At 40.7% G+C, this 14,282-nt stretch overlaps 1 protein-coding gene across 7 annotated transcripts in view; it reads right to left on the bottom strand.

Annotated features, from left to right (window-relative positions):
- The window catches only part of FAM13A (family with sequence similarity 13 member A), a 310,218-nt gene that overhangs the window by 32,504 nt on the left and 263,432 nt on the right, over nt 1–14,282 (bottom strand). For all 7 annotated transcript variants that reach the window (XM_053606078.1, XM_053606038.1, XM_053606236.1 and 4 more), the window contains one exon: nt 5,317–5,464. In XM_053606078.1, coding sequence (XP_053462053.1) covers nt 5,317–5,464 — 148 coding nt within the window. The remainder of the gene's footprint in view (nt 1–5,316; nt 5,465–14,282) is intronic.

Genomic DNA, 14,282 nt, shown 5'->3' on the forward strand with positions numbered 1-14,282 from the left:
TTCCTGGGGCACACTGCTTTTGCTTTTAGTCATGTGCCCGGTCACAATGAACTCTGGACACAGGTATGATGTGTCTATTAAAAATTAATCCACCCAGGTCAGCTGACATCAGAGCAGGTCAGAAATAAAGAGATAAAAGACGTATGTTTTCTACCTAAGGAATAAAAAAGAATAGGTCCCAGGGGAGCTCTACTTCAGACAATATGGAACACATGGAAAAATGGAGATTCACTGTGAAAGAGGGAACAGGTCTCTGAATATGCTAACATGGTCACTGGGACATAGCCGCTCTCTGCTTAGCTAGCTCCATCCACTTACTATACAAAAGAAAATTGGCTATTGAGATGATTTATTTCTAAGAAATCTGCATAGAATTAAGGGAGCTGATGTGTTCCACATTTCATTCCTAGCTATGTTATTTAGAACCATCACTACTTGGCTTGACGTCCCAACTGTATTTCTTCTCAGCTGAGCCAGAAGGTACTTGCATATCTGGACGTGTTGACATGTAAGGGAGGCTCCTTATTAGGTTCCCTTTCATAAAATTTTCTTTAGGGTTCCAAAATTTAACCTCAGAACAATGGTGGTACTACTAAATTGTCTGAATAGTCCTACAAATTATCAGAGTTAGACAGAACTTTAGCAATCAGCTTTATCAATCGTAAATTTAATACTTAATTTTCACGTATCTGCTCTGCTTCTATTTGCAAAGTTAAAGTTAATGAGCAGGCTCTTAATAGCTTCTATTTAAGTCATTAATAAGGCTGGGTACGGTGGCTCATGCCTGTGGTCCTAGCACTCTAGGAGGCCGAGGTGGGTGGATTGCTCCATCTTAGGAGTTCGAGACCAGCCTGAGCAAAAGTGAGACCCTGTCTCTACTAAAAACAGAAAAACTACCTGGTGCCTATACAGTCTCAGCTACTTGGAAGGCTGAAGCAAGAGGATCACTTAAGCCCAGGAATTTGAGGTTGCTGTGAGCTCTGATGCCATGGCACTCTATCCAGGGTAACAGAGTGAGACTCTGTTTCAAAAAAAAAAAAAAAAAAAAATCATTAATAAATGTGTGGAACAGGATAGGGCTGAGGACTTTACCTAATGCTGATACCATCTGTACCTTTAAGTGTAGTTGCTTAATTCGTTACTAATTCACAACCCTACCTGTCTTCCATTCCTTTACCATTTCTGCCAAGGCTACCATCAAGGCCCTGGGCAAATCTTTTCAAATGCACCATTTCCCTAATTCAGAGTCTAGCAATAGCATCAAAGAAGAAAGGGAGTCGCTGGGACATGGCAAGTCCTCAGTAAATCTGTAGAGGATTTAGTAATTACTGACTCCTCATCTGTGTTCAGAGCCATCCATAGTCACTAGGTAGAACTGGGCTCTGGTTTCAACGAAAGCAAACTTAGGCTGATTTTTCCTGAAATTATACTTGCAAATATTTATGGAAGATCCTAACAACACTCACATAGTGTCTACCACGTGCCCACACTGTGTCGGGTTCTTTTGCATATTTTAGCTCATTTACTTGTAGCAAAGTAGCTGCTACTATATCAATTATTCATTGTTAGCTACTGTTACTATGCCTATGTAAAGATGGGGACATTAAGGGCAAACTGAGACAGGTTTATTAACTTGCCCACAAAGCTGGTTGAGCAGCAGAACCAAGATCTGCCTCTTGGTCTGCGGTCTGCCATGATACGTAACTGTCACCGTTTACAAAGAAATATCAGGGAGACGGCAGGAGCCTTCAGTGCTGTGAACCACTCATTATTTTTAGCTCTTTTGGCCTCAGCCTATCTGTAGGATGGGTGGGTTCACTGGAAGATCTTTTAAGATCTCTTGCTTCTCTATGATACCTTGGAGAATTTCCTTTCCAAGGTTATTTTCAATAAACAGTTAAGTGACAAGTTAGATATAAAAAGCATTTTATGCCCTTTTATAAATGCCTTGCCTCTGCCTCTGTAATGAAATCACCATTTTGAGCTAGTCTCAAACTCCTAGGCTCCAGTGACCCTCCTGCCTCAGTTTCTAGAGTTGCTGGGACTATAGGCTTAAAATACCCTTTTAAACTTTATTTCACCAGGATTAATCAGATAAAGTTGCTAAGTATTTAAAAAGTATTTGTGTACTCCCACAAATGGTACCCATACATCAACATGAATTGACTGCTGGGAACATTCTAATTATGCAATTCTAAAGGGCTTTAAATAACACAGAATTGCAATTTGATTTGTGTATTCATTTAACTTTGGACACTGGAAACACTAATAGTAATAATAATAATAGGGTCCTGTGAATAGATAATGTGCCATAAAACATAGCTACATATAGAAAGAAAAGACAAAGCATGGCTTTTGTTTTCTCGTTTTGTTTTGTTTTTGGACACAGAGTCCTACTCTGTCACCCTGGGGTTACCATAGCACCATAGCGCACAGAAACCTCATTCTCTTGGGCTCAAGTGATCCTCCTGCCTCAGCCTCCAGAGTAGCTGGGACTAGAGGTGCCTACCACAATGCCTCTTTGGAAAAAAGTATGTAGAATTCTCAAAGAACTCAAAATAGACCTTCCATTTGATCCCGCAATCCCATTACTAGGCAGCTACCCAGAAGAAAAAAAATCATCTGATCACAGTTTTTTCCATTTTTAGTAGAGACCGGGGCGGGGGGTGGGGTGAGGGCCCTTGCTCTTGCTCTGGCTAGTCTCAAACTCCTGAACTCGGGTGGTCCATCTGCCTCGGCCTCCCCGAGTGCTAGGATTGTGGCATGAACTGAAGCATGGTCTGTATCTGCCAACAAGCACAGTTAGACTCTGATCCTGCATTCGCTTCAGCAGGGCTCTGTTCTATGCCTCTGTTCTAGCCCGTTAGTAGTTTCATTTCGCTTTTTGTTTCCTTGATACTGAGCCCCAGAAGCTAGAGACCATCATTTCCACGTGGCGAGGCAGCACTCAGAGAATGGCCTGCCGCTAGCTTCTGCAGCAAGCACCGTCCAATCTAATGTTCTGCAACTCCACATCAGTGAGAGGGTCCGAACTATGCGGCGGGCACGGGAAAGACCCGCCAACCAAAAGGAGGGGCGTAATGCCTGGTGGCCCCCTGGATGGAGCCCTGGGAGGTGGGCCTGGTTCATATGTGTTTTGGTAATTATTATTTTAATTACTTATAGATTTCGTTGCACTGATTTCATGTTTGCAACTTCATGAGTGCAAAGTTTATTCCTTACTGGAAAGCCACCATTTTGTTTGTATCTTATTGAGTTATATAAGAAAGGTGATATTTTAGTGATCGGACTTCATGGCTCTTATTTTATCTGCCTTTCTGCAGAAATTCCTTTATTTTAGATTATATTTATAGCTATTATATATTACTGCTAAATGGAAACTTGGAAAGTTAAAATACATAATTTTTTTAAAAAGGTCACTGACAGCAATAACCAAATGATCCAAATGGCCTTGAAATGATTCCACATAGATTCTTAAGATGTACAAGCCCAATGAGAAATGCAGTATTGGGGAGAAAAAAAGTCAAAGCAACTTATTTCATAAATACAACTGTATTATCCATGTAACCTTATTAGAAACAATAAGGTTATTTCTTTTTCAATAACTTTTAAAGAAAAATCCATCTGGATTTCCACAATAAAATGTTGGTTCCATCATATTATATTATTATTTATCTGGAAGAAAGTTCTTCCCAATAAAATGTTTTAAAGAAAACTATTAATTGGCTTTAAATAACTTTGGAGAGAATTTTCAGCTTCACATTAGCCTATTTAAGTGTGCTGAGATTATAAACTTCTGACGAATCAAAATAAAAATAATCAAACTTCAGAATTTGAAGTTCTGAGTTCACTTCAGAATTTGAATGCTGACCCCAAATCTTAGTTTTTTTCTAGAGCTTTACGGCAGACCATATCATTAAGACCCAAATACAGTATTTATTTTGATTACTGCTGTTTTCTTTTGTTTAGGTAATAGTGACTCCTTTGGGACATTTCCTTGGTTGGAGGAAGGTTGTTTTCAATGTATGAATCAAAAACATGTGATTATTTCAAAGTGCACAAGAACAAAAGAACAAAACAGTACCCAGAAATATATTATTTAACTTAAAAACAAAACAACCCGTGTTTTCTTTGCTCAGTGACTATATTGAGCTGAAAATAACTGACAAAATCTCAGATCCACTGACATGAAAAGAACCAGAACAGTTTCCTTAGATTGCAAGGAGGGAAAACTAGAATAAAAAACAGTTTATCTGCTTATTTTTTTTTAACTATGCTCCTGCCAACAGGAGCATCATGGGGTTACTCCGTTTCACCTGGTGGTCTTTTCAGCTCACCTCTTGAGCCTTGACCAGGGACCATTAACATAACTTCGAGGTTTAAAAAAAGTACTTTTTGGTTTAAAAAAGAGAAGGGATGAGAATAGAAGACAAGGAAATCCAGGTTCTGAAAGGACAGGTTTTTATACCTGTGACCCTCTGCTAAGGCACCCTGTTAAGTCACCCTGCTGTACTGGAACCAGGAGCAGTTTCCTTGCAGCCTCCAGACACACACAGCGTGGAGGCAGGTGGGCATTTATTTTGGCTATCCATGGATATGTGTTTAGATGCAGCTACTAACTGTATATACGGATACTGGCGGAATGAGCAGCCTGATAAAGCTGCTGCAACCTCTTCCCTGAGTACAGTTAAGACAAAGCTCTCCTCCTCACAGCATGTAATATTTTTACCAACAGTCTTGAGAAAAACCAATCTAAGCACTTTTATTTAGTATTCTCTTTGATAAGTAAATCCCTAAAGTTCATTAACTGGGGGATTTTTTAAAAAGTTATCCGTATACACAAACATAGAAACAAAGCAAACTCGAACATGTTTTCTCGAACATGGGAAAGAGATTTACTGAAGGAGGGGGTGGCTGGCCTGCAGTGGAGGGAGGAGCAGGTGTCCTGGAAACAGAAATGCTAAATGCCCGCTCCTTATCACTCTGCTTGGTACTGCTGGGAGAAAAGACACCGGATCAGCATTCCTGGTGAGTTAAAAAGAAAAAAAAAAAAAAAAAAAAGGACTGCAAGGTGACATTATGATAAAGGACAAGCACATTTTCCTTCTTAGAGTACATCTGCCCTCAGCAACATTTACCCTGAGATACTCCAATGCCAGAGAAAAGCTTTTTAGTTATTTAGAAATGCAGTTCGTCTGCACGCCCAGCTCCTCTCCCTCATCTGCATACTCGCATGGTTACACGCTTCTCTCATTTATACCCTTATTTATACAACCTTCTCTGATATTAAATCCTCCAAGTTTCAGGCACCCCTACCTTCCCAGCTCTTCTCATCACACAGTGCAGTCAGGTCCAAGTGTGGTGCTTCGGAGACAAAGCTCTCCTGCTGGTCACCGGCATCTTGATTCCTCTGCTGTTTGCTGTCAGAGAGGCTGGGATGCTCCTGAATCTTCATCGTGGGGCTCTGCAATCACAGCACAGTGTCCCTGGATATCTACCGCTCACCCAAACCCAAAAATGTCTGCAGAAATTCCACTCCTTCTGGATGAGACCCCCAAGCCACAGCCGCTAATGCACCCAGCACCAAAACCAGAATCATGGCTTGCAGCCCCCAGATCCTCGCTGGCCACTAGCATGCAAAAAGCGACTGTCCATCTGCGCTCCCGTAACTTTCCTCCGGCTGCTCTTCCTGATAACTGCAGGCAGCTGACAGTCTTGATTACTGATTGGGGCTAGGAAGGAGAGTAAGGAGTTGGTAGTTTCTTAAAGGAGTATGGCTCTCCCGACTGTAAACAACAACAAAAGCCCCAGCTACTGCTGTTGCTAAGGCTATAGCAGCAACATGGTGTCTTTCTCCCACGCAGACTTCTTGCCCTTTAGGTACTCGGTCCTGCAAAGCCAGGAGCACAGGCTGTGTACAGGGACGCTCCCCTGCTGGCCCTGCAGGCTTATGTCAATTAAGCCGGGCGGGCTGCACATTCCCAGATTTCCTGTGGTTGTTTCCTCGCTGAGTCCGGGCAGAACAGACTATTTATGGAGGAGCTCTGGGGTATTAAAGCATTGTTGCGCAATTTCAAACAGCACGGGTTTGGCTTCTCTTCTCAGCTAGCAGCAAGGAATACAGACTCTGGAAATGAGCCAAATTATACAGACAGCACGACTTTTTTAAAGTAAAAAGTCAAGAGCTGGCAGGTCAGTGATGCATAGTTTATATCAAAGAAATGTGCAGTGGGTCACTTCTTTTCCTAGTATTTATCTGTTCTGAGTATTAAATACTCAACTACACTTGGTTTTGCACATTGGTGGCACCAACACTAGGCTTGGACATCCCAGGAATGGGAAAATGTTCCTCCAAAGGCTGATATTCAGGCTAAGTGATTTTATGTTTTAAAAAAATGCACTGAAAGTAATTCTATCACATTGAAATTTACTCTCTCTCTTTTTTTTTTTTACCTCGCTTTCTTGGCATCTTGTAAATTCAACTATTATCTCTCTTTCCCCTCTCATAAAATCATAAACAAAAAGGTTTCTAAAAGTGTTTACTCACAAATATATTTCTCAAGTAGCACAGATCTGTACAAAAGATTTTCTTTGGGAGTAATTAGAAATTTATTTTAGCAAATAGATTATCATTAAATGAAAGAACTGAAAACATCTGGAAATCATAAATGATTTCACGAATGTATGAGAAATGTTCTTGTGGTTAAAATAAAGTACTCCTTAATACCTCCAGCTACTTTTAATAGCTATCCAACCCACTTTGAAATCACCAGGGGAACAGACAGGGATTTTACTACTATATTTCCATGAAATGATACATGAGGACCAGGATTTTCTTCACATTTGGGCTAAAATGGAATAAACAGCAGTCAGGTCATGGTGAGCTACTGAAGTCAGATGGGGATGCTCAGGAAACCTGGAGCCGTAAGACCCTTTGAAAGGCTGTTTGTCTGTTGGGAAAAAACAAATTAGGAATTTGTCACAAAAATTATTTCTTTCCTTGAGATAAAGCTTAACGGGACCAGGGTTAAATGCCCAAATCTGGTGCTCAGGTTTTTTAAAGTTATAGGGTCAGTTACCAATCGCACGTGTGTGTGTGTGTGTGTGTGTGTGAGAGAGAGAGAGAGAGAGAGAGAGAGAGAGAGAATATGACACAGCAAACAAACATTTTCTCAATAAAGATAATGTTTAGAGACATCAAAAAAGGGGAAGAATACAGAAACAGGATTTCAATTTTAAAGTATGGTAATTTCTTCATGAAAAACACATATCAAGTCCTATAAACTATAATGTCCCGGGAAGGACACAGTTTGCTTGCAGGCTGAACTGGGTCTGAAATGTGGTTCTGACATTTACCAGCTGGGTGCTCTGGCTGAGTTGTTTCTCTTCTTTGAGCTTCATTTCCTCATCTTTAAAATGTCACTAATGACACCAATCTTGCAAGGGCTTCGTGAAGAGCTGACAGGAAGTATGAAAGGCCTGTAGCACAGTGCCCGGGGCACGCGGGACGCGCCAATGGAAGGCAGCATTCTTTCTATTATGATCTGGCATTCTAAAGATGAATCAGTCAAACATTGCCACGCCTCAATTACTGGAGAAGGGGATTGGACAAGGTATATACAGCTACAATCCAGGGTGAAACATACTACAACAAAGGACAGAACGATGTTCTAAATGCATTATGACAAAATAATAGCAAAAAGAGCCACTGTAGCATCGGTTAGGGACCAGCAACAGTAACTTTGATGTGGGGGAGGTAGGTGTGGTGGGAGGGGCCGGGGAGGAGGGCCCTTCACACAGAGGGAAGGAGAGAACAAGTGCAGAGTCAGGTGCCATAGCGAGGCACTTGATCACGGCAAGAGAAGAGGTCCTGGGTAGCTGGGAAGGGGGCCCGGCAGATGATGGGGGTGTCAGCTGAACAGATGCTGGGGCCGTGAAAGGCCTCATATGCTGGGCTAAGTAATACATGCTTACGTTAGATATAAATGCGCTAGGCTGTTATATATTTACATGTTATTTAAATACGGCATATATTACATAACAGGGCTGCCTATTACATGTAAGAAGCTAGAGATACAAAGATAAAACTTAATTCAAAAGAAATGACATTTGAGCACGTGCCATGTGCTAGACAGTCTTTTAGACACTGAGGAAAGTGCAGTGGACAAAATCAAGTCTCTGTCCTAATGAATCTCACAGGAAGGGGACAGTTAATAAACAAAGAAAAAACATTAGGACTATGGAAGAAAATAAAGCAATGAGAGGGTGCTGGTGGCGGGGGTGAAGGTCTCCTACCTGACACTGAGTGTTCAGGGAAGGCCACTCCAGTGACATGACAGATGTGCAGGAAGTGAGAATGTGAGCCGTCTATGGAAAGAGCATTCCAGAAGAAAAAGGCAAGTGCAAGGCCTGGCCATTCTCATCTGATATCGGAATAACCCAGGGCCACTGTGGCTGGAATCCAGCAAAGACCAGGAGACCACCATAAATGAACGTTTAGAACGTGACCGTGCTTTGTGTCATGAGGAATCGTTCACAACACAGACCTGTGTTAACTTACATGAGCTTCTGGGCTTCCTGGCTGACTTATGGCACAGCAGTGCAGAGATCCCTCCTACACAAGCCCGTGCCAGCTAGCACAGCCATGAACACACTTGGCACAGACAGTGCCCATCCCACTTGGACATACACGTGCAGGACATACCCGTGTACCCCAGCCCAGTCCTGTTGTACCCTAATCAATGCCTGAGTTGCTCTCTCTCTCCTGCTGCTCCTAGAAGCCTAAGACCCAACTTCTGGCCCCGCTGGTCTCTGTACCTGATGTGGCTGCCTTGCCTGCGGTTGCAGAATGGGCTACTACTGGTGGGTTTTTTGTGCATGTGGCTGCCCAGGGTGAGGCTTTTCAGACTCTGTAGCAAAATACTAGCATAAAAACTGCTCCGATTTCAAATGCCCGTCTGGTCTGGGTGAGGCACCTGCCAGGCTGTTCTACACTCTCTAACAGCACTTACCAGACAGTATTACCAATACTGTTTGTTTGTCTGATTCTCTTACTAGACCATTAAGGTTAAAATGTCAAGGGCATTCTCAATCATCAAAATAATTTTGGTTTCAACTTTCATTGTTTATATGACTAATATCTTCAGTTAAATCAGAGAACATCAGAAAAGGGGAAAAAGAATCAGAGAACAAATAAATTTCACAATTTTCTACCCAGAGATCCTTATGTTGTGATGTCACACACCAAACTCTTGTCAAAAATGCTACCCTATATGAAAACACACTAAGTGTTTGTGTATTGAAATAAACTAAGTGTTTGGTTCTTAGGAAAATAACGTGCACTGGCAGATTTAGGTAGGTTTTGAAGGGCAGAAACCCACGTTTAAATATCAGCTTTAGTAGGTGTAAAGCCTCCTGGGACTAAACCTCTTTGAACTTTAGCTTTTTTCCCGTGATACAGGAACAAGACTTTGTAAGATTGTTGTGAGGATTAAACAGAAACATGTATAAAACAGCTGATAGAAACTTTAAAAAATGCTATTTCCATTTCTACTTTACCTCCTTTCCCCATCCATCCATCCATTCATCTGGCAAGATTTTATTGAATATATACTATGCCCAAGACACTGGAGTTTAGGAGTAAACAAGATATGAGATTGAGTGAGGAAGAGAGACACTGAACATTTAAGTATCAAGCGTCACTTATTTTATAGAAGAAAATCACAGGGTGCTAGGGAGCAAATATGGAGAGAGCTCACCTCTCTTGAGATCTCAAGTGACATTTCACATTTGAGTCAAGGAGCCATTAGCTATGAATCTGTCAGTCTAATATTTGCCCACGCCTGTCCCTTCCCAGTCTGGACTGCCTTTTTTCTATTTCCAAACTTTATCGATCTTGCTCATTCCCTGGCTTCAAATAGTTGGTGAATTTTTGTTCCCTTTCCCCTCCCTGCATAGGACACAGATGACTGGCCTAATGAACAGCCAGGAATGACAGATGTGCTATAAGATGCGGTTTGCACTGGAAGAAACCACAGTGTTAACAGAAGAACCACTTGGAACCATAAACATTTACTGTTTGGCCTGACAATAAAGGAAAATGGATGTAACAAATTTTTAAAATCTAAGTGGACTTCATCAGCTTTTCACAATCAGAATGAATTAAGAAAAAAGTGTTTTAAAATTTTTCTAGTTCTAATATTAAAACCAATAACAAAATCTTGAACTTTCTATGAAATAATGGTGAAGTTGAAATAATAGTCATCCATTTCATAAATACTTGTTAACGAGGATATTCCAGAAATTTACCATTTCGGGGCAAATGAAAACCTACACTTGGGATTTTGTGGTAACTAACATTCATTTTCAATCTTGATTGAAAAGACTTGTCCTCTCCTTTTTCTCTTCTCATTTCCTTTTTTTTAAAGCAGGATAAGAAAAAGAGAAATACTCTTTGGTTTCTTATGAATGTCTTGTTTGTTATCAGAGGTATGCTTTTAAGCTCTCTTAAGCAGTAGGCTTAGAAAGCATAAAGAATGTAAAAATATCTTGAAAGAATTTAACACATTACTGACCTTCTAATTCTGACATAAAATGATCTCTCCCAGATAATGTTAATACCCTCACTTCCAGTGAATAGTTCTTACTTGTTTTGCTCTCTGGACACAGATTCATTGTAAGTTTATAGTTTTACTATTTTGAAATTTATACAGAAGCATAATTATTTTTATAATAGGAAATATCTGAAGGAATTGTACTGAAGCATAAGGTATAAACTCCATTGTAAACTGAGCTCTGAAAATCTGCATGTTCAGTGATATCTTTCAGAATGTAAAAATTGCTAGTTTTAAGGATGCTTTCACTTCTGCATGCTTGTAGTTGTTAAAAGAAGTTAAATACAAACAGAAGAACAAAGACTGCAGATCCCACATGTCCAGGGAACGTGTGCTGGGCTCCTCCTGGTATTATCACAGAGCCCAGGCAGAACGTTTTATGAAAATGTCAGCCTTTCTAGAACTTACCTAAAGAAACTGCATTTTAGTTTTTGGCATTTTGAAGTGACTCTGACTTCTTGTTCATTGCCAATCACAAAATTTTAATCCAAACTACATAAGACACTCACTTTCAACACCTGCCTTCAAATAAAACACATTTAAGGCTGCAAATTGATTATTTAAAAACAAAGGCACAGTTGAGCCTTCATTTGTCTTTGAAAAGCAGATCTAAGATATGACTTTTCTTGCCTGTCCTTATAAGTAGAGTGTTTCTGAGGCTGAAAATTTAGTGTTCCTCACTTGAATGGAAGTACTAATCAAAAAAAGAAAAAAAATCACCTTTCCCCCAAAGTTGTCATGTGTTGTGTTATCTTATAGGAATCTGAGCATTTACAAGGAGAATTTTAAGGAGCAATATTAATAAGAGCAAAATTTATCTTAATGGAAATGAAATTGGAAACTTTTTGATGGGTATTCAAAGTGGGCATGTAAATTCTGGTATCTTAACCTGATGCTGCAGGAGACTCGAAACAAAGTAAATACTGGTTACACAGAATTCTAGGAGAGGTAACCAAAGTTTAGACTTATTTTTCATCTCTGAATTTTAGGGATTAGAAAACCTAAGTAACTATTTGGGGGGTATCTGTAAGTTTTAGAAGTGCTACATAAACTGAAGAATAAGAATTTACAACACACTGAAAAAAGGGCAAGAGCCTAACAATAGAAAACAGATCTTTTCACAGGCATTGAAGAATAAAGTGTATTTCTTTCCATTCAACCCATGCTTGGCTTCATGAGTAGACATAATCCCAACCTACAGAGGAATGTCTTATTTTTCTTCTTTGGTGCAGCTGTAATGGACAGGTGCCCCAGAGAGCTCAGTCTAGATTTTAACTCACCACCTAATTTTATCTCCTAACTAAAATTGTCATGATGACAACGATTATTAATAGTGAATGCTTAAGGAGTGTCAATGGTAGATTGGGTGCTGATTGGTAGCTATATGAAGGCGGCAGATGTAAAAACAGGAGTTGGCACACAGAAGAAGGACTTGAGATTGTTTCCCCATGATTCAATCACTGATGTGGCAGCTGTCCCCAAAAGACCAAGGCAAATTGAGCTCACCAGGACTTTAGTTTGGGAGCCACTTAGAATTTATGAAGTGCATTATGAAGTTCACTCATGCTGTTCCTTTTATCTCATAAAAGATGCCAGGCATAAAAGGGAAGAGCTGAGAAGACTTTTCCAGGAGGCAGGCAAATTTTCTTTAATATAATGTTTGATGCAGATGAGTAGGTGTTTGCTGTAAGGGGAGGAAGACAGCAGAAAAAGGATGAAACTGGGGGGGGGGGCGGAGGTCACTATCACGGGGGAAAGGCACTTTATGGAAAGGTGCCTCAAGACAAGGAAAACTTTAGGGACAGGTAGGGAACAGGGTAAGAAGGAAAATAAAAGCAGACCATTGCTAAGACAAAGAAAGGTGGGCAAATGCTGAGACCCAGAGGAAATAGTTCCTTAGCTTAGATGTGAACAGGTAGAGAAGATAGACCATTCTAGGCTACTACAAAAGCAGAACTAGCCAAGATTGTGGTCGGGAAGTATTAAAATTCTGGCACTGGTCAACTCCTAAGAACCTTACAGAGGGATCGATCAGTAAGAATTTTTTAAAGAAGTGAGTCAGCATCCCATGATTAATCAATGCTCTATTAAGATCTTGAAGACTTTCCAAAGGAGAAATTGGTTAATAATAATGTAGAATCAGCTTGATCAAGACCTTAGGTGAAAGAAAGGCATAATCCTTAGAAGCAGGCAGAGAACTGGGGAATAAATGCACCAGAAAAAGGTCGTAAGGGGAAGAGACCCACGCCTTCCTCTTGGGGGTGTGTTCAGTGTTCTTATAAACTTAAGTGTGTTCTATTTGCTTATAAGCTTAAGTGTGTTCTATCAAATAAAACTTTGCTAACTGCCTGGCTCTGCTGCTGCTGCTTTTACTGCTTGGTTTTCTATTTTAGTGCCAGCCAAGTCAAAGCACTTTCAAATTTGGGGAGCTGCTTGCTAGGGGCACCCAGATAAAGCCCAAACCGGGGCTAAGGTCTTCATAGCACCCTGACAGAAAGAATGCCATTTTGTTCCCTTGGGTCCCAAGGATGGAAGCACAAGTGAATTGGAAATAAGGGATGAAAAAAGAGGCTCAGAAACCATGAAGTCAGAAGGAGGACGCATTCCCCACCTTTTCTCTCTGGCTAGTTTAACGAAGACACATACGTGACAAAAATTCAATAGAGGAAACAAGGTGTTTACGGTGCTAGTGTGTGTATGGGTGTGAGTGCTCATTCATTTCTGGCAATTTTTTGCAACATTTTATATGAGAGGACAATTTTCTAAGAAAAAGGCCTGATATTTTCTTATTCGTAAACCTCCTGGACTGTAAAACTCTACTGAGCACATATGGTTGTTGCACCTAAGTTGCAGTCCTAGCACAGTACCTGTAAGTAGTGGGATTTAATAATGTTGTTGAATAAATTCATCCGTGAATTAGGTCAGTGCCCAACAAAGGTTAACCATCATTGGGTTGGAGGGAGCATTCTCTATGTAATTAATATATCAAGAAACAGAGTTTAGGTGGGAAATAGTGCCGTATGCCTATAATCATAGCACTCTGGGAGGCCAAGGCAGGTGGATTGCTTAAGATCAGGAGTTGGAGAACAGCCTGAGCAAGAGTGAGACCCTGTTTCTACTAAAAACAGAAAAACTAGCAGGGTGTAGTGGTGGGTGCCTGTAGTCCCAGCTACCTGGAAGGCTGAGGCAAGAGGATCACCTGAGCCCAAGAGTTTCAGGTTGCTGTGAGCTATGATGGTGCCACGACACTCCAGCCAGGGTGACAGAGTAAGACTCTGTCTCAAAAAGAAAAAAAGAGTCAGAATTTAAGAATAAGTTGAGAAAAACTTTAATGCTTGCCAAAAACAAAACCGATAATATTGAAGATAGAGCTGGAAGCATTTGGGGGCAGCGGATTCACACACACACACACACACACAATCACACGAATAAAAAATGAGGCTCCTTGTACTGAATGGAAGCTGGAGTTGGGAATATGACAAACCAAATACTGGGGTCTGTGTGGTGATGACCTGAGAGACAGGAGGGAAGTCGGCAAAGGAAATGAAACTTTAAACTTAAGACTGTGTACGAAACTTAAGAGATTTTGTTTGCCTCTGGCAGGTGCCTGTAGTCCCACCTACTTGGGAGGCTGAGGCAAGAGAATCGCTTAAGCCCAAGAGTTTGAAG

This window comes from Nycticebus coucang, chromosome 1 (assembly GCF_027406575.1).
Source record: "Nycticebus coucang isolate mNycCou1 chromosome 1, mNycCou1.pri, whole genome shotgun sequence".
NCBI lineage: Eukaryota > Metazoa > Chordata > Mammalia > Primates > Lorisidae > Nycticebus > Nycticebus coucang.